The 18,721-nt window shown below is 38.5% G+C and overlaps 1 protein-coding gene across 1 annotated transcript; it reads left to right on the top strand.

Annotated features, from left to right (window-relative positions):
• The first annotated feature begins 3,625 nt into the window (after positions 1 to 3,625).
• Positions 3,626 to 6,381, top strand: PAP25 (purple acid phosphatase 25). Its single transcript, XM_078977758.1, has 8 exons — positions 3,626 to 3,824; positions 3,914 to 4,123; positions 4,260 to 4,371; positions 4,486 to 4,712; positions 5,184 to 5,322; positions 5,433 to 5,653; positions 5,755 to 5,876; positions 5,964 to 6,381. The coding sequence occupies exons 1-8, from the start codon at positions 3,675 to 3,677 to the stop codon at positions 6,172 to 6,174; spliced, it is 1,392 nt and encodes a 463-aa protein (XP_078833884.1). The 5' UTR covers positions 3,626 to 3,674; the 3' UTR covers positions 6,175 to 6,381.
• Positions 6,382 to 18,721: the final 12,340 nt, after the last annotated feature.

Below are 18,721 nucleotides of genomic sequence, written 5' to 3'. Positions count from 1 at the left end.
TTTCTTTTGGAGGTATAAAGTTTGAATCTTGATGATGAAACTGTTAGATCTAGCTAGTTTTGGGTGTTATGAGCTTTTGGTCACTTTAAGTGCACAAAGTTTCGATCTTGAAAGGTTGTGACCTTGTTATGGATAAAGTTGGAAACTTTATCCATCTAGACATCATATTAATTCAGATCTGAAGGTTGGAGACTTGTACATAATGGATTATGTTGAAAAGTTGAGCTTTTGATTCCTTTGAGACTTAAATACTAGATCTTGTTTGTTGGGACCATTCTAATGGATAAATTTGGAAACTATATCCATTATGGGGCTATTAGGAACCATAAAATGTGGTCTTAATCACTATTTCCCTTCCATGCATGAGTTATAAGGTCTTAATAGGTTAAGTAGTTAAGGTTTTAAGTGTTGGAACTTATTGGCCATGCAAGACCATAAAGTTGGAAACTTTATGTTCAAAAACAACATTTGGGGCTTAGATATGGTTTTTGGACGAAAAGAATTAATATATTAAGCTCTTTTGAGAAGGGTTAATGACCAGGTGCGTACATTGGGCATACCGAATAGTACGCTACGTGTACGTTGTTTAATCCCCGACTCCTTGGTCAAACGGTGTACGCCCCGCGTATATCTGATTACACCCCGCATACGAGGCTTGGTCGATTCAGATGGATTGACTCGTTAGGTTGGCTCGTCTAGTTTGTTGAGTGTGACCAATTTTGATCAAAGTGTATTTTGGATAATTTGATATTAATTTTAAGTTGGGTAATATTTTGAATAATAGGTGTCGGGTAGAGTTGGTATTCGGAGCAGAGATTTATTCAACTTTTTTTTTACGATTGAAAGGTGAGTTTTCCTCACTGAACTCATGAGTCGAAGGCACTAATGCCGATCCACTAGATTATGTATCCTGGTTATAAGACAGTGTTATGCTAGTATATGATTGATTAGTAGATCTGTGTGATTATTTGTATTTGTTGGTTCTGTGTTTATGTTTGTCTTACATATGTCGACATATTGTGGTTGAATTGAGGCGGTCCTGCTTTGTGCTGAAGGTCAAGATACCCATGGCGGTCCGGATAGGCTGTAGGCTCAATGATGCGGTCCAGTCATGTCAAAGGCTCGTGGAGCGGTTTAGATAGGTTGTAGGTCATGCGAAGTGGTCCAGTAAGACCGACGACTCATATTTGCATGCTTTGTTTGTTATGTTGTGTGATGGTACCTTGGGGGAACTCACTAAGCTTTGGCTTATAATTTTAGTTTATTGTTTCAAGTACTTCTGAAGATCGCGGGAAAACCAAGGCATGATTGTGCACATCTTCCTGTTTTGTGTTATTAGGTCTTGGGTAAACTCTAATTTTGAATAATACTTTTGAATCAATGATTTTGTAAACACTTTATGGGTGAAGGTTGTTTTTGGAAAATTTTAATTATTATGATTTTTGGGATGTTACACGCAATGGCTAGAACAAAATCACAAGTCTAAAAAATGAATTAAAGTGGTTACAAAGATGAATTCAAATGTTTATAAGTGTTAACGAAACTCAAAATGCTCCGGAAATCACATCTTTTACTCCAAAACTTGATAGATGCAATAATGAAGTGAGTGGCCTAATTTTATGAAAGATCAGAAACTGCCACTAAACCCACGTCCACGTTTCCATAGCTTGTGGAAATTTACACTGTAGAAAACACGGCCCGTGTAAACTCATAAAGTTGGATGCTCAAAATGGTCGAGGCTTCAAAGTACATTGTTCCAACAGGTACAAATCTACGGCCCATGGAAATTCAAGGTAAGAATCCACAACTGTGGAACTCTCAGCATGAGTGTTTTCCTTAATTTTTTGCAACTTCTTCTTCTTTGATCCAAAAGTTGTGAAATCTTGTACGCATCATCTAGTCACCTCCCTAAGCGAGATCCCACCTCCAAAAGTCCCCGAAATATTATAGAATTGTGCGAGTGAAATGATATCATGAAATATCCCAAAACATGTAAAATACATGAGTTTAAGTGTGACAACTCGGAAAATACGTCACCAACCGCCGTTGGAATCTAACAATGTCAATTGCATGTAATAGGATAACCATGTAACCATTCGATATATAAAAAGGTATATTCAGTTTTTATCTTTAATTACGTTAACAATTAGGCTTAGTATTAAGTACGCGAAAAATCGTGTCACCTTAAGAGCAAGTTAATATAATTAGAATATACGCGTTGCAGCGATTCAAAAAATATAAACTTCGTAAAAATCTAACTTAGTATGGAAGAGATATGATTCTTATGGTAAATAAAAATTTACCGCATACTAAAAGTTACAACGCCAAAAACTATAAGGAAAACGGTTGAATTTTGGCAGAAATAGCCAAAAGGAGAAACATAGTGTACTCAAAGTAGGTATTTTGGGATAAAGAACAGTTAAAACTGAAATCGTATATAAGAGTTATAATTTTTATAAAATCATAACAACTATAAAATATAGGCTAAAAATGAAAGTTAGAATTAGTCAAAACGACCAAAAGGAAATTTGTAGTGTACATTGAGATCTCATGGATATATCAGAGTCGTTGAAAACGGAGATCGTATGTAAGAGATACAATTTTTTTCTAAAAATTGTGTTATGGCGGTTAGGGGTGAGCGCAATGCGATTCGGTGTGGTTATTAGCCAAAACCTCACCACTAACCGCAGATACGGTTAATCCATTTTAAAAACCGCTTGGTACGGTTATTTTAGCGGTGCGGTTTTGTTTTTTTTTTTTGTGTTGCGGTTATTAACCGCATGGATTTGTTGCGGTTATTTTGTGTGGTTTTTAACCATAGTTTAGAGCTCAAACAGTTTTAAAAGTTCAAACATATTACTTATAATGATAAAAAAAACCATAAGATATATGACAATTAATTTAAATTACAAACAACTAATATCTTAAAAACATAAAATCAATAGTAATTAACAATAAATATCTTAAAATTGTTTAATTTCATCATTTTTCAAAGTTAAACATAACAAAAAACCAACACTTCTGTCTTCTAGTATTTTATCCATCTTTCATCTATGAAAATTATCTTATTTTTAATATTTAATATATAAATAATTAATAAAACATTATATATAATATATGCGGTGTGATTTTTTTGCGGTTTCTGAAAACTAATAACCGCACCGCACCGTAAATTTGCGATTTTTGAAAAATAGAAAACCTCACCATCGATTTTCATTGCGGTTGGGTTTATGTGGTTTTTGCGGTTAATTTTAGTTGCGGTGCAGTTTTTGCTCACCTATTAACGGGTCTGTTGTGTGTGTGTGTTTTTTTTTGTAGCATTGATTCTTGGCTTGAATAAGAGACACGTTTACTACAAAGGTTATAATCAATTAAAAGTATGATGAACAAATCATGTAGTCAAATGTTGGAATCCATAAAATGGGGTGTGATTTTATTTCAACTTTAGAACATTCAAATGTAATATCGCTTAAGATTAGGAGGCTTGAACAAATCCTACAAGAAGAATATTGTAATATTCTAACCGAATCAACCTTTTTAGGAGTGAGATCTCTATATGGTTTGCTATGCATTATAAATTTCAATCAACGTAGAAAAATTCTCTCATTGATCCATATATGATCCTTCTCTTTCCATCGTAATAATCCACCAAGAAACTCCACATTGCCGTAAAAATGTGGTGGTTGATAACTTTATTATCTTTCTTACTAGGTAGAGTATGCGATGGAGGTATCACAAGTAGCTACATTAGAGAGGCCGCACCTTCCACTGAGATACCGAAAAAAGATTTTCCCCCACCTTCTGGGTACAATTCTCCTGAACAGGTTCTCATTTAAATATCAATTAGGGATTATTAATTATCGTAATCAAATACTTCATTTTCACTAAAGAAAACACTGATCGATATGTATAGGTTCACATAACACAAGGTGATCAAATTGGGAGGAGTGTGATAGTTTCATGGGTGACACCGGTAAACAAACACCCCAAATATATGACTTATTGGGAAGCCAACGATAAAGATGGTATCAAGAGAAACCGTGTTCGTTCAAAAACCACCACTTATCGATACTATAACTATTCTTCGGGCTACATTCATCATGCTACAATCAATAAATTGGAGGTATGTACGTACACAAACCCTATAAGATACCATGTATATGTTTCATATTCATAATGCAGTTCCTAACTATTGTTTCTATTCTTTTATACTTATGATTTTTCTTGAATATTGTTGTTTTTATTAATGTTTGTATTAGTATAACACAAAGTACATGTATGAGCTTGGAAAAGGCAACAGCACACGCCGATTTTGGTTCACTACTCCTCCTGAAGTTGGCCCTGATGTTCCATACACATTTGGGATCATTGGTGAGTAGTATTATGATCAGTTCATTAATTACTAAAAATATGATGAGAATATATTGCCAAGAATGTTAATATATATTAAAGAATATCCAATTGTATGCTTTATATATGTGTTAGGTGATTTGGGACAAACCCATGCATCGAATCAAACATTGGAACATTACTTGGGTAGCAGAAAAGGTCAGACTGTATTGTACCTTGGTGACTTCTCATATGCTGATGTTCATCCGTATCATGATAACGAGAAGTGGGACACATTTGGACGGTTTGTTGAGAAGAGTAATGCTTACGAGCCATGGATATATATTGCTGGGAATCATGAATTGGACTTTGCTCCTGAAATCGTAAGGGTGTAAACCATATAATTCTTCTTTTTTGCATTCTAATGTGGTAAAAGAAATTATACAAATAACCCTTTTGGATAGAGATTTCTAACAAAAATGAGCATATTTTCTACTTTTTTTTACCAAGATGAAGACTATTTAATGAGAACGTACTTAGAAAGAAAAAAAAAAATCATTTTCGATGAATGATAATGTTTATTCACTATATATGAACAATGTAACAATATATTAAAAACAATTAGAAACCATTTCGCAGAATTAAAATGATTTTTCCGTATGACTTTGAAATCAATGGTTATTTGATAGAAAATATATAATCATTGTTTTAAAAGCGTCCATCCAAACATTCATTTCTTGTGATTTTTCTTTAGCCAGATGATAATAGACAACTTTAAGATTTAATCCATTTTGCATACAAAATACTTGTGTTAACTCAAAATATATATTGTGGTGAATAAAATAACTTTTCAGGACGAACACTCCCTTTTCAAGCCATACAAGCACCGATATCACGTCCCTTTCCGAGCTTCTCAAAGTACATCGCCACTTTGGTATTCCATTAAGCGTGCATCAGCACACATCATTGTGCTTTCTTCTTACTCGGCCTTTGGTAATTAATATTCAAATTAACTTTCTTTTATTACACATATATAAGTTATCCAATTTTTTTTTTACTTTGATCTAACATGAATAATGTTTTTTTTGGACTTGTATATATAGCGAAATACACTCCCCAATATAATTGGCTGGAACAAGAATTTGCAAAAGTTAATAGAAGCGAAACCCCATGGTTGATTATTCTCTTGCATTCACCAATGTACAACAGTAATAACTATCATTTCATGGAAGGAGAAGGCATGAGAGTTGTGTTCGAGCCATGGTTTGTTAAGTACAAAGTTGATCTTGTGTTTTCCGGACATGTTCATTCATATGAACGCTCGGTAGGTTTTATAAATTAATCACGTCTTGATCATTATGCATGATCATTTAATCATACATATCTCGACTTAAGCCATATATATTTGTTTCATTAATTATATAGGAGAGAGTCTCAAATGTTCAATATAACATAACCGATGGACTAAGTACTCCAGTGAAAGACCCATCTGCTCCCGTTTACATTACTGTTGGTGATGGTGGAAACATAGAGGGTATCGCTGATAGGTAATATATATGATCATGCTCGATTGACATATATAATTGATTAATGGATTATTTGGAAAGAAGCTCACGTGATTTTTATTTTTGCAGTTTTACAGAACATCAACCAGATTACTCGGCTTTTAGGGAAGCGAGCTTTGGGCATGCATTACTAGAGATAAAGAACAGGACACACGCCTTTTACAATTGGCACCGTAACCAAGACAATGTGTCTGTCTCCGGCGATTCTATGTGGTTCTATAATCGCTACTGGTTTCCTAAAGAAGAGAGTACGTATAGCTCCAGCACCAAAACGGCATAATATTTTTAAGCTTTGATAATTGAGTAGTATTCATGTGCATGGTCAATAATAGTGTTAGTTTATTCATGCATGTTTCGGTTAGCTAGTTGGTAATTTCTTAAAGTTTTAATTGATGGTTTAGTTTTTGGTGGCTTCGTTCAATATTAACTTGAAAAACTTAGTTTAACACCGAAAAGGTTTAGTACTTTATTATTATAGTTAAGTATTTTAGGGTATTTATATATGAAGATCTTTGACAACCGGCCATACTCTATTCGACTTACTCAAAGTTTATCTTAGCTAGCTGTCAATGTGAAGATATGTTTTTGGTGAGTTTTGTAACTAATACTCCGTTCCCGAGTTGTAGCAAAGAAAAGAAGACAAGAGAAAAGAAAGTAAGGAAAGAAAACAAGAGAAAAGAAAGGAAAAGAAATTTATTTTTTATGTTCTCAACTTAGAGAGAAATGGAAGCAAACATATACAGGTTTGGAGGGAAAGGGTCAAAAGATTGATGAGTCCATAATACACTAAATTCATTAGAGTAAATTCATTAGAGGTTCAATGCAAATAGGTTATAAAGGTCACAATGCAAATTGTATATGAGTTGAATAAAATATTAATTACCATTGAATAAAAGTTGAATGTAGTGGAGATGATGACGTGGAATACAATTGAATGGAGGAACTCAATGATAATTAAGTTAATAGTTCAATAAAAATAATAATGATTAAAATTGAATAGGTGTAATAGTAAAAGTCAAAGTTATATATATTTATCTAAAAGGTATCTTAAAATCTTGTAACATCCGGATTTTTACCAGGTATTTTGTAAATTTAATTTTGTGGTATTGTGAGGGGGACTCGGCGAGTTGGAGCTCAGACTCGCCGAGTAGGGACGCGGATTTGGGCAATGGAGCGCGCCTGGACTCGGCGAGTCCAGGATATCTGCGCTGTGCAGCGAAACCCTAAATTTCCGGGTTGAGGCCTATTTAAAGGGCCTTATGGCCGTCATTTGTGCTCACCCAACCCTCAGTGAGAGACCCTTGTGTTCTTGAGCGATTTGTGAAGAGAAAGGAGCATTTCTTGACCTTGTGTGTGTTATTTAGCAAGAAGAAGGAGACTCTAGGCAAGAGGAAGCAAAGGAGGTTGCTATTTCGTGGATTTGGAGCTTAGATCATCACTCTAGAGGTATGATCTCGGACTATTTTCTGTTTGGTGAAGCATTATGCAATTTAGGGCTTATGATGGTCATTTATGGGATGATTTGGTGCCCATTGGTTCCCTCCTCGAGTTGAGGTTATGGATCTGGACCCATAGAGGTCCAGAGAGCCTCACTCATCAAGCTTTATGTATGACAATGGAGTCCATGACCTTGTGTTGTAGTAAATGAGTCAAAAACATCATATATGGTCATATAGAGGTTGTATGTGCATCAAGATTGTAACTTTACGTGCTAAATGAGCTTGGAGGGACTGGATCTATGGATTAATGGACTGGATCTGACCTTTAGAGCAAGATTGAGTCAGTGCATGGCACGGACTCGCCGAGTCCGAAGAACAGACTCGGCAAGTAGCATGAATGTTGCCCGACCACACAGTGAGTGGCCTCGCCGAGTTGGGGAGGGTGGACTCAGTGAGTCAAGGGGGAGTCAGAATGGACCGGTGGATTGAGTCAAACTAGACTCGCCGAGTTGTTTTGAGACTCGGCGAGTTGAGTCGTGGTGGCCCCACAACTCATGCCAGGTGGAACTCGTCGAGTTGAGTGAATGCTCGACGTGTCAAGGGAGGAATTCCAGGGAAATTGGTGTATACGCCCAGACTCGCCGAGTCGCCTTGGTACTCGCCGAGTCCGGTCAGAGTTGACCGTTGACCGTTGACCAGAGTTGACCAGTGTTGACTCCTTATTGATAGTCAACCTTAGAGATATAAAGTGTTAATTAGAAGCATATAATGTTATAGGAGGATTAGAGCTCGGAGGATCGAGCACGAGGGATTTCCAGGATTCGTGAGATACCGAGATACGCGAGTTGAGTCTTCTCACTATACTTTACCTTGAGTAGGTAACCAGAGTTATGTGATAGAGTATTTGTATGCTTTGTATGTTGTGTGTTGTACTGCATGATTTCTATGTGATTTATGTGGTGCATGTTTATCAGAGTTAGAACCTGAGGGTTCACAGAGTTTGGGTGCACGGACCCACAGAGTTATAGCCTAGAGTGGCTGATATGTGTTATATGTGGTATTTTGGGGAACTCACTAAGCCTTGTGCTTACAGTGTTGATGTTATTTGTTTCAGGTACTAGTGACGACCGCGGGAAGGCGCCGGCTTGATCCGTATACACACACGTTCGGAGCTTGATATTATGATCTTGGGATTTTGTACTGTTTTGTTGGATAATTAAAATGGTTGTTTTTATGAATATCGATGAAATTATGTTTTATAAAAATTGAAAAAAATTGTTTGAAATTTTCGGTGTTACAAATTGGTATCAGAGCCTTGGTTTGAGGGATTCGGGTACACCTTCGGGGGTATTTGAACTCAAACTGAGGAATTGAAGAGATATTTCAAAATAAAACCAAAATTTTCTAAGAGTAAAAGATTTTCCAGGAAGAAACGTGTGTACGATCAGCCAGCGCCCGAACGGTGAATTCCCAAAATACCTTTATATTATGTGATAATTATTATTAATGTGATGTGTTTGCATGCTAGAGTAGGCTATGTATTGCTAATAGGACTAGAGTGGCCTGTTTTGTGATGCCTTAGCCTAGGGAGGGGTGAGCTGCTATGAGATGCTGAGAGTAATTAGGTAGCAGCTAGGGCTTTGTGTGAGATCTATTTCAAAAGTGATTTAAGTATAATAGAGTACTTGGGGATTGGGATCCGAAGAGGAAGATTTGGGGTGTGTACTGAGACGGTGCGGACAGTAGTATTGGGCCCGTATTACTGAAAGCACCGGTGCGGTACACAGTCCAAATAAGAATCTTGGGATGCCAAGGATCAAGGAGGGGTGGATTGTCGAATGTAAGAGTGTTCGAGTGAAGTATAATTATCGCATGTTGTATTTCAGAGGTTGATCATGGTGAGGACACATCATATGCCAGAGGATGCCGGAGCTAGTGATGAGGAGATTCGACAGATCATTCATGAGGAGGTGGCTGCGGTCATCAGAGCTGAGATACCAGAGATGTTCGGGTCTATTAAGACCGCGTTGATTGAGACATTTAACGAGCGCTATGCCGCTCTTTCTGAGGCTGCTGTTGCAGCGGCTACCGTAGCGATTGCTGCGGCAAGACCCCAGGGAGGTGATGCGACATTGTTTAGGGAGTTCAACAACACCAAGCCACCAGAGTTTGATGGTACGCAGGATCCGGTGGCAGCTATGAGGTGGATATCTGATATGGAGGGATGCTTCTTCACTTGCTCGTCCCCTGAGCATTTGAAGGTTCGGTTCGCGCTGAACCAGCTTCGCTTGGGAGCGAAGGACTGGTGGAAGTTTGTGACGGCGCACTTCACACCGACTGAGCTTTCGGCAGTGACCTGGGAGAGGTTCACTACCATGTTCCGAGATGAGTACGTCCCTCAGGTGGAGAGGGAGCGTCTGGCACAGGAGTTTCTGACCCTCAAGCAGGGTACCGAGTCAGTTACAGCGATTACGAGGAAGTTTCATGAGAGGGCGATATTCTGCCCTGAGCACGTGTCCACCGAGCAGGCACGTATGAGCCGTTACCTGAGCATTCTGAGACGGGATATTCGGGAGTTCGCTGCGAACTCCTCGTATCGGACATTTGCCGAGCTTCAGGAAAATGCTCGGAAGAGGGAGATTGAGCTTGAGACTCAGGTCAGGGAGGAGGCGGAGTCTCTGGGGAGGGATCGGCGGCCGGCACAGTCCCAGCCGGCAGGCCAAGCCCGCTGATCCCAGACCCGGGAGCCAGAAGGGCCGCACTTGTGGAAAGTGCGGCAAGGGTCACGATGGAGTCTGTCGAGCAGGGTCTTGCTACAAATGTGGCAAGGAGGGGCATATGGCCAAGGACTGCCCCAAGGGATTTGCAGTGTGCTTCCACTGCAACCAGACCGGACACCGGAAGGCAGAGTGTCCGCTGCTGCACGGAGCATCTCAGGGGTCTGCTCCCGCCGCCATCAGAGCTACTGCTACAGAGAGTCGGCCCGTGAAGGCCGAGGCACCGAGGGCTCGGGGGAGAGCCTTTCAGCTGACTGCGGAAAAGGTCCGCGCTGCACCCGACGTTGTGGCTGGTACGCTTCCTTTTTATTATTTATTTATGGTGTTGAGATATTATGCTTATATTATGCTATGCATAGGTACCTTCCTTGTGAATTTTGTACCTGCTTTAGTGTTATTTGACTCGGGTGCGAGTCGATCTTTTGTATCTTTGACATTTAGTCAGCATATCAGTGTTAGTCGTGGGGCACTGAGTCGGCCCCTGCGGGTTTCCATAGCCGCCGACAGAGTGATTTGTGCCAAAGAGGTCCTCCGGGGATGTGTATTGGAGATTTTTGGGGTTGAGTTCCCGATCGACCTGACTCCTATTGCGATGGGTGATGTCTGTGTTATAGTGGGCATGGACTGGTTGAGCTGATTCGGTGCGGTTATCGATTGCGAGCGTCAGCTGGTGACTATACGAGATCCTAGTGGGGGGGTTCTTTCGGTTTACGGCGAGGGTACACGTTCTGGATCAGCCTTTTGTTCGGCTGCTAGGGCGAGGCAGTGTTTACAGCAGGGCTGTAAGGGTTTTGTGGCGTATGTGATGGATACGCGAGTGATCTCCGAGAGACCGAGTTCGGTGGATGAAGTTCCGGTGGTGCGTGAGTTTCCAGATGTCTTTCCCGAAGAGTTACCAGGTGTGCCTCCCGTGAGGCAAGTGTAGTTTGGTATCGATTTGGTTCCGGGAGCCGCGCCTATCGCTAAGGTGCCGTATCGCCTTGCGCCTCCAGAGATGCAAGAGTTATCCTCGCAACTTCAGGAGTTTCTGGGGAAGGGGTTTATTCGGCCGAGTAGCTCGCCGTGGGGAGCACCCATCCTGTTTGTGAAGAAGAAAGATGGCTCGCATCGCATGTGTATTGATTACCGGGAATTGAATAAGATGACGGTCAAGAACCGTTACCCGTTGCCGAGGATCGACGATTTATTCGATCAGTTACAGGGAGCATCTTGGTTCTCCAAGATTGATTTGAGGTCGGGCTATCATCACGTGAGAGTGCGGAACGAGGACGTCCATAAGACAGCATTCAGGAGGCGTTATGGGCATTATGATTTTGTGGTGATGCCTTTTGGGCTCACCAATGCCCCGGCTGTGTTCATGGATCTCATGAACAGGGTATGCCTGCCGATGTTGGATCGGTCGGTGATTGTGTTCATTGATGATATTCTGGTATATTCGAGATCTAGAGAGCAGCACGAGGAGCATTTGAGGGAGGTTCTTGGAGTTTTGAGATCGGAGAAACTTTATGCAAAGTTTTCTAAGTGCGATTTCTGGTTGCGGGAGGTCCAGTTTCTGGGACATCTCGTTAACCAGAAGGGGATATTGGTCGATCCGGCCAAGGTTGACGCAGTGATGAGGTGGGAGGTGCCAAGGTCACCTTCTGAGATTCGGAGTTTCCTTGGGTTGGCAGGGTATTATCGGAGGTTTATTAAGGATTTCTCCAAGATTGCGGTTCCACTCACCAGATTGACCCGGAAGGGTGTTACCTTTTTATGGGGTCCCGAGCAGCAGACCTCCTTTGAGACACTTCGCCAGAGGTTGTGTGAAGCTCCGGTATTAGCTCTTCCGGAAGGGATGGAAGGTTTTGTGGTATTCTGTGATGCATCGATTTTAGGACTGGGAGCGGTACTGATGCAGAAGGGACATGTGATAGCATATGCATCGAGGCAGTTGAAGCCTCACGAGACGAGGTACCCCACACATGATTTGGAGTTGGGGGCAGTGGTGTTCGCCCTCAAGATTTGGCGGCACTACTTGTATGGGGTTCGTTGTACGATTTACACGGACCATAAGAGCTTGAAGTACTTGATGGATCAGCCTAACCTAAATATGCGGCAGAGAAGATGGTTAGATATGGTCAAGGATTATGATTGCGAGATCTTGTACCACCTGGGCAAGGCTAATGTGGTAGCCGACGCGTTGAGTTGCAGGGCGAAGAGTACTCCACTGCGAAATGTATGTTTGAGATTGACCGTGATAGCTCCAGTTCTGGACGCCATTCGTGGGGCACAGGTCGAGGCGGTGCGTCCGGAGATGCAGAAGAGAGAGCGGGTCGTTGGGTTGGTTTCTGAGTTTGTATCGGATAGTCGAGGGCTTATGACTTATCAGGGCCGGATCTGGGTACCGTTTGTGGGCGGTACGCGTACTACATTGATGGAGGAGGCTCATAGATCGAAATTCTCGATCCATCCCGGGGCTACAAAGATGTATTTGGACTTAAGAAAGGAGTATTGGTGGCCTTGTATGAAGAGGGATGTCGCATGGTTTGTCGAAAGGTGTTTGACCTATCAAAGGGTAAAGGCCGAACACCAGAGACCGCATGGCAAGTTGCAGCCATTGGAGGTTCCCGAGTGGAAATGGGAACAGATCACTATGGATTTCATCACCAAATTGCCGAGGACTGCCAGAGGAGTCGATGCAATTTGGGTGATTGTGGATAGGTTGACAAAGAGCGCTCACTTTCTTGCCATCGGTGAGAGTTCTTCAGCGGAGAAGTTGGCGGAGATTTATGTGAGGGAGGTTGTATCTCGGCATGGGGTGCCGATCTCGATTGTTTTAGACCGCGATGTGCGTTTCACTTCCCGGTTCTGGAAGAAATTTCATGAGGAGTTGGGTACTAAGCTGCATTTTAGTACCGCATATCACCCCCAGACCGACGGCCAGAGTGAGCGGACGATTCAGACACTTGAGGACATGCTTCGAGCATGTGTATTGGACTTCGGGGGTAGTTGGGATACGTATTTGCCCTTGGCAGAGTTTTCCTACAATAACAGCCATCATTCGAGCATCGGTATGCCGCCCTTTGAGCTGTTGTATGGTAGGAGGTGTCGGACTCCTATATGTTGGGGAGAGGTTGGGCAAAGGGTAATGGGTAGTACGGAGATCGTGAATCAGACGACAGAGCAGATACAGCTGGTCAGACAGAGGTTATTGACCGCTCAGAGCCGACAAAAGAGTTATACGGATAGGCGCCGGTCCGAGCTGGAATTTCCAGTCGGCGACTTCGTTCTCCTGAAGGTTTCTCCTTGGAAAGGAGTGATCCGGTTCAGGAAGAGGGGCAAATTGGGGCCCCGGTTTATAGGTCCATTTCGTGTGATTGCAAGGGTAGGCCGGGTAGCCTATCGGCTGGAGTTACCAGCAGAGTTGGGGCAGATTCATAACACTTTTCATGTATCGCAGTTAAGGAAATGTATAGCCGATGAGTCGGCAGTGGTTCCATTAGAGGATATTCAGGTAGATGCAAGCCTGAATTATGCTGAGAGACCAGTGGCCATTAGGGATCGGAAGATCAAGATTTTGAGGAACAAGGAGGTACCTCTGGTATTGGTTCAGTGGCAACATCGGAAGGGATCAGAAATGACCTGGGAGCCGAAGGGTATGATGCGGGAGCAGCATCCGGAGCTGTTTTAGAGCGAGACTTCGAGGGCGAAGTCTAGTTCTAGTGGGGGAGAGTTGTAACATCCGGATTTTTACCAGGTATCTTGTAAATTTAATTTTGTGGTATTGTGAGGGGGACTCGGCGAGTTGGAGCTCAGACTCGCCGAGTAGGGACGCGGATTTGGGCAATGGAGCGCGCCTGGACTCGGCGAGTCCAGGATATCTGCGCTGTGCAGCGAAACCCTAAATTTCCGGGTTGAGGCCTATTTAAAGGGCCTTATGGCCGTCATTTGTGCTCACCCAACCCTCAGTGAGAGACCCTTGTGTTCTTGAGCGATTTGTGAAGAGAAAGGAGCATTTCTTGACCTTGTGTGTGTTATTTAGCAAGAAGAAGGAGACTCTAGGCAAGAGGAAGCAAAGGAGGTTGCTATTTCGTGGATTTGGAGCTTAGATCATCACTCTAGAGGTATGATCTCGGACTATTTTCTGTTTGGTGAAGCATTATGCAATTTAGGGCTTATGATGGTCATTTATGGGATGATTTGGTGCCCATTGGTTCCCTCCTCGAGTTGAGGTTATGGATCTGGACCCATAGAGGTCCAGAGAGCCTCACTCATCAAGCTTTATGTATGACAATGGAGTCCATGACCTTGTGTTGTAGTAAATGAGTCAAAAACATCATATATGGTCATATAGAGGTTGTATGTGCATCAAGATTGTAACTTTACGTGCTAAATGAGCTTGGAGGGACTGGATCTATGGATTAATGGACTGGATCTGACCTTTAGAGCAAGATTGAGTCAGTGCATGGCACGGACTCGCCGAGTCCGAAGAACAGACTCGGCAAGTAGCATGAATGTTGCCCGACCACACAGTGAGTGGCCTCGCCGAGTTGGGGAGGGTGGACTCAGTGAGTCAAGGGGGAGTCAGAATGGACCGGTGGATTGAGTCAAACTAGACTCGCCGAGTTGTTTTGAGACTCGGCGAGTTGAGTCGTGGTGGCCCCACAACTCATGCCAGGTGGAACTCGTCGAGTTGAGTGAATGCTCGACGTGTCAAGGGAGGAATTCCAGGGAAATTGGTGTATACGCCCAGACTCGCCGAGTCGCCTTGGTACTCGCCGAGTCCGGTCAGAGTTGACCGTTGACCGTTGACCAGAGTTGACCAGTGTTGACTCCTTATTGATAGTCAACCTTAGAGATATAAAGTGTTAATTAGAAGCATATAATGTTATAGGAGGATTAGAGCTCGGAGGATCGAGCACGAGGGATTTCCAGGATTCGTGAGATACCGAGATACGCGAGGTGAGTCTTCTCACTATACTTTACCTTGAGTAGGTAACCAGAGTTATGTGATAGAGTATTTGTATGCTTTGTATGTTGTGTGTTGTACTGCATGATTTCTATGTGATTTATGTGGTGCATGTTTATCAGAGTTAGAACCTGAGGGTTCACAGAGTTTGGGTGCACGGACCCACAGAGTTATAGCCTAGAGTGGCTGATATGTGTTATATGTGGTATTTTGGGGAACTCACTAAGCCTTGTGCTTACAGTGTTGATGTTATTTGTTTCAGGTACTAGTGACGACCGCGGGAAGGCGCCAGCTTGATCCGTATACACACACGTTCGGAGCTTGATATTATGATCTTGGGATTTTGTACTGTTTTGTTGGATAATTAAAATGGTTGTTTTTATGAATATCGATGAAATTATGTTTTATAAAAATTGAAAAAAATTGTTTGAAATTTTCGGTGTTACAAATCTTAATAATAATAATAATAATAAACTTCTTAAGTTCACATCAGCTATCACTCCACTCTCATCATACCTACTAATGATCAATTTTCTTTTATTTTTTCCTTATTTTCATAAAATTAATATAAATTATTTATAATTTTTTTATTCCTTAAACTAATTATTGAAAATTATATAAAATCATATTATTATTTATTATTGTTTTTATTTATTTATCTCTATATTTCTTCTTCAAAAATTATTTAATTTTCTTTGACTTTTTGTTCATTCATATTATATAATGTTTCTTTAACATTTTGTTCAAATACACACATTAATGTTCATTTTGAGTAATGTATAGTGAAAATACACCAAATACAAATATTACTAATATATTATCTAAATAAACTGGTGATATTTATCAAAAACTAAATACAAATATAGTTAATCTAATGATTATGTTAATTAATCTACTTTCAATAAATTATATTAAATCAGTTTAATAACTAGAATAAAACTAACAATAAATAATAATACATATATTAAGTAATTAAAGAAAAAGATGTTTTTAAGGTTGATTGGATTTAACTGGCTCGAAAAATCAAGTAATAGAAATATTCAAGTGAGTCCTTTTTGATGATGTTACATTCATTTTAATATATAAATTTCAAATGATAGATTGCCATTTCACAATTCTACACTAAATTTTTCTATAAACTAGACGGTATGTCCTCGCATTGCTAGGGGTTCGAAATTTTTTTGTTGTTTTCTTGGTTGTTTCAGATTTTACAGTTCGTGTTTGTTTATGAGACAATTTTTTAGAATATACATAAGGGAGGAAAGTTGACAAAATATAAAAAATTATGCTGGTTAGATGTTGAAAAACGAAAATTAATATTAGAGAAGGGATCAAAACTGCCAAGTTGTAGAAAATCTTATGGATTACTGTAATTAATATTATAGAATAAACCAAAATTGTCAAGTTATAGAAAATGGAAGAAAGTTGACAAAATATAGAAACTGTCATGATTAGACGTTGAAAAACAAAAATTAATATTAGATAAGGGATCAAAACTACCAAATTATAGAAAATATTATAATTTATTGTAATTAATATTATATGGACTAAAATTCCCAAGTTGTAGAAATTATTATAGTTAAATGATATAACATTAATGAATAAATAATAAAAATGTTAACTTCTCAAACAATTATTGTCAAAGTTAAAAGGAATAAAACTTTACTATTCAAAAAATAAAATAAAAGATCCAATAGAAAACATTTATTGTTCCTAAAAGAACCTTCTTTTAATCTTTATATAAATATTGAAGTATATAAAATTCAATGAACATATTAATAAAATCTAATTTATAACATTATATAATTAAAAGGTTTCTATTTTTTCATTGAATAATACAATGGTTATTAAATTTTATATCTATTAAATGTCAATATAACATCTTATAATAATAGAGTTTAATTCATTGAAGACTAATTAGACATTTCATCTCACTCGACTATCATTGCGTATTATGGATTCTCTTAATACTTTGGTAAATTAAAATTCTTACGAGTAAATTAAAATTCTTACGAGTTACATGCATGCACGTAGAACTATTATATTTTAATATGCAAATTATATAATGAATATGAATCTTTGATAAACATAACACTTATACACTTGTAAGTACTGATCATAGATATAAAAATAATTTTAGGGTGTTATATGAACGAAAGTTATTGTCATAATTTGTCGATGAGTGCTTTATTTTTCGATTGTCGTTATCAAAGTTGCGAAAAATAATTTATAACGATACCAAATAAAGAATTTAGGATTGCTAATCTAACGAACTTATGTTTTCTTTGTTAAAAAAAAAACAAAGTGTTTATCAATTAGTTTAGGTGATATCAAAAGCGGACATTAAGAAAATATGTTGGAATTAGGTTACACAATACCAAAAAACAATAAACTGTTAAATTGTTTTAACTATATAATAAATTTGAAGAACCATAAAATGACCAAAATGGTCAACAACACTTATGAGTGTTTATGTGACAAACATTATTTTCACACGTCGACTAGGTTTATTACTCTATCATCCATCTTTCATTTCCCTTAAAATACAAATATTAAAGATATAAAGGTATTTTTTATTATAAACAAATATAATATATTAGAAGAATACTATGCGTTGCGCAAATACAACATACAACTATATAGTTGAAATATTTACAAATATATATTTATATATAACAATAATATTGTTTTTAACTTTGATATAATAATTCTTATACGAAGTTGAATATTGATTATTTGAACTATATGATAAAGTAAATATCTATCAACACTATATAATTTAAATCTGAAATATAGGTATGGTTACTTATGAATAAAATTAAATATAATATATTGTTTCAAGTTATTTGTAGTTGTTGTGATTAATTATTTAAAACAAACTAGTTGATTAACATTTTAATTTCTATCATTTGAATTTCTTAAAACATCAAATATTGTTTTTTGTTTTTAAAAGTAACAATATAAATTCGTATATAATTTTACTTTTAAGTTTGTTGTTGAAAATTATTTTTAAGTTAATGATTTGGAAACTTTTAATAATTATAAAAATATTTTTAGAGATATTTTTAGTTAGTTTGAAATTACAATTTAGGTTTTTCAATTAACACGACAGCTTATAACCTTTTTTATATTTATAAAATAATCTTTAGATTATCTTTTAAGTTTAATTAAAATTTCGTTTGAGGTAACACTTTAACATTAGATTTAAATTGACAATTTAATCATTTTATACAAATTATTAAAATTTATGACTTTAAAATGTCAATGGTTTATATATGAAAACATATCCAAACTAATAAGTTAACTATAATGTAATGACCCAATTTTCAAAAAAAAAAATTCATTTTTAATTACCCAAAATATTTTCCACAAACCATAAAATCTCAAATACAACTATTTTCAAAATTCATAACAATTACAATTTTATTTCAAAACATTAAAGTGTCCCATAAAAATGCATGAGAGAGAGTACATGTCGCGGCATCAAGCATTGCCCTTGCCTTTTGGCTCAAATGTAGCTGAAACAAATCCACAAAATGTAAGTTAATGCTTAGTGAGTTCCCCAGAGCATACCCCACACACAATCCACATAACACGCATCATATTTGCTATAAAAGCTACATATATCACATAAGCCATGCATACAAACGTATAATGATGCCA

This window comes from Lactuca saligna, chromosome 2, assembly GCF_052625555.1.
Source record: "Lactuca saligna cultivar CGN05327 chromosome 2, ASM5262555v1, whole genome shotgun sequence".
NCBI lineage: Eukaryota > Viridiplantae > Streptophyta > Magnoliopsida > Asterales > Asteraceae > Lactuca > Lactuca saligna.
Note: the sequence above shows the minus strand (reverse complement) of the source record. Positions and strands in the feature narration are given on the sequence as shown.

Bases quoted from the DNA above. Each gene is read 5' to 3' on its own strand.
- PAP25 (XM_078977758.1), top strand. From the start codon at position 3,675: ATGTGGTGGTTGATAACTTTATTATCTTTCTTACTAGGTAGAGTATGC. The intron at 4,713-5,183 runs GTAAGGGTGTAA...ATAACTTTTCAG, and splicing joins TGGACTTTGCTCCTGAAATC to GACGAACACTCCCTTTTCAA. The intron at 5,654-5,754 runs GTAGGTTTTATA...TTAATTATATAG, and splicing joins TTCATTCATATGAACGCTCG to GAGAGAGTCTCAAATGTTCA.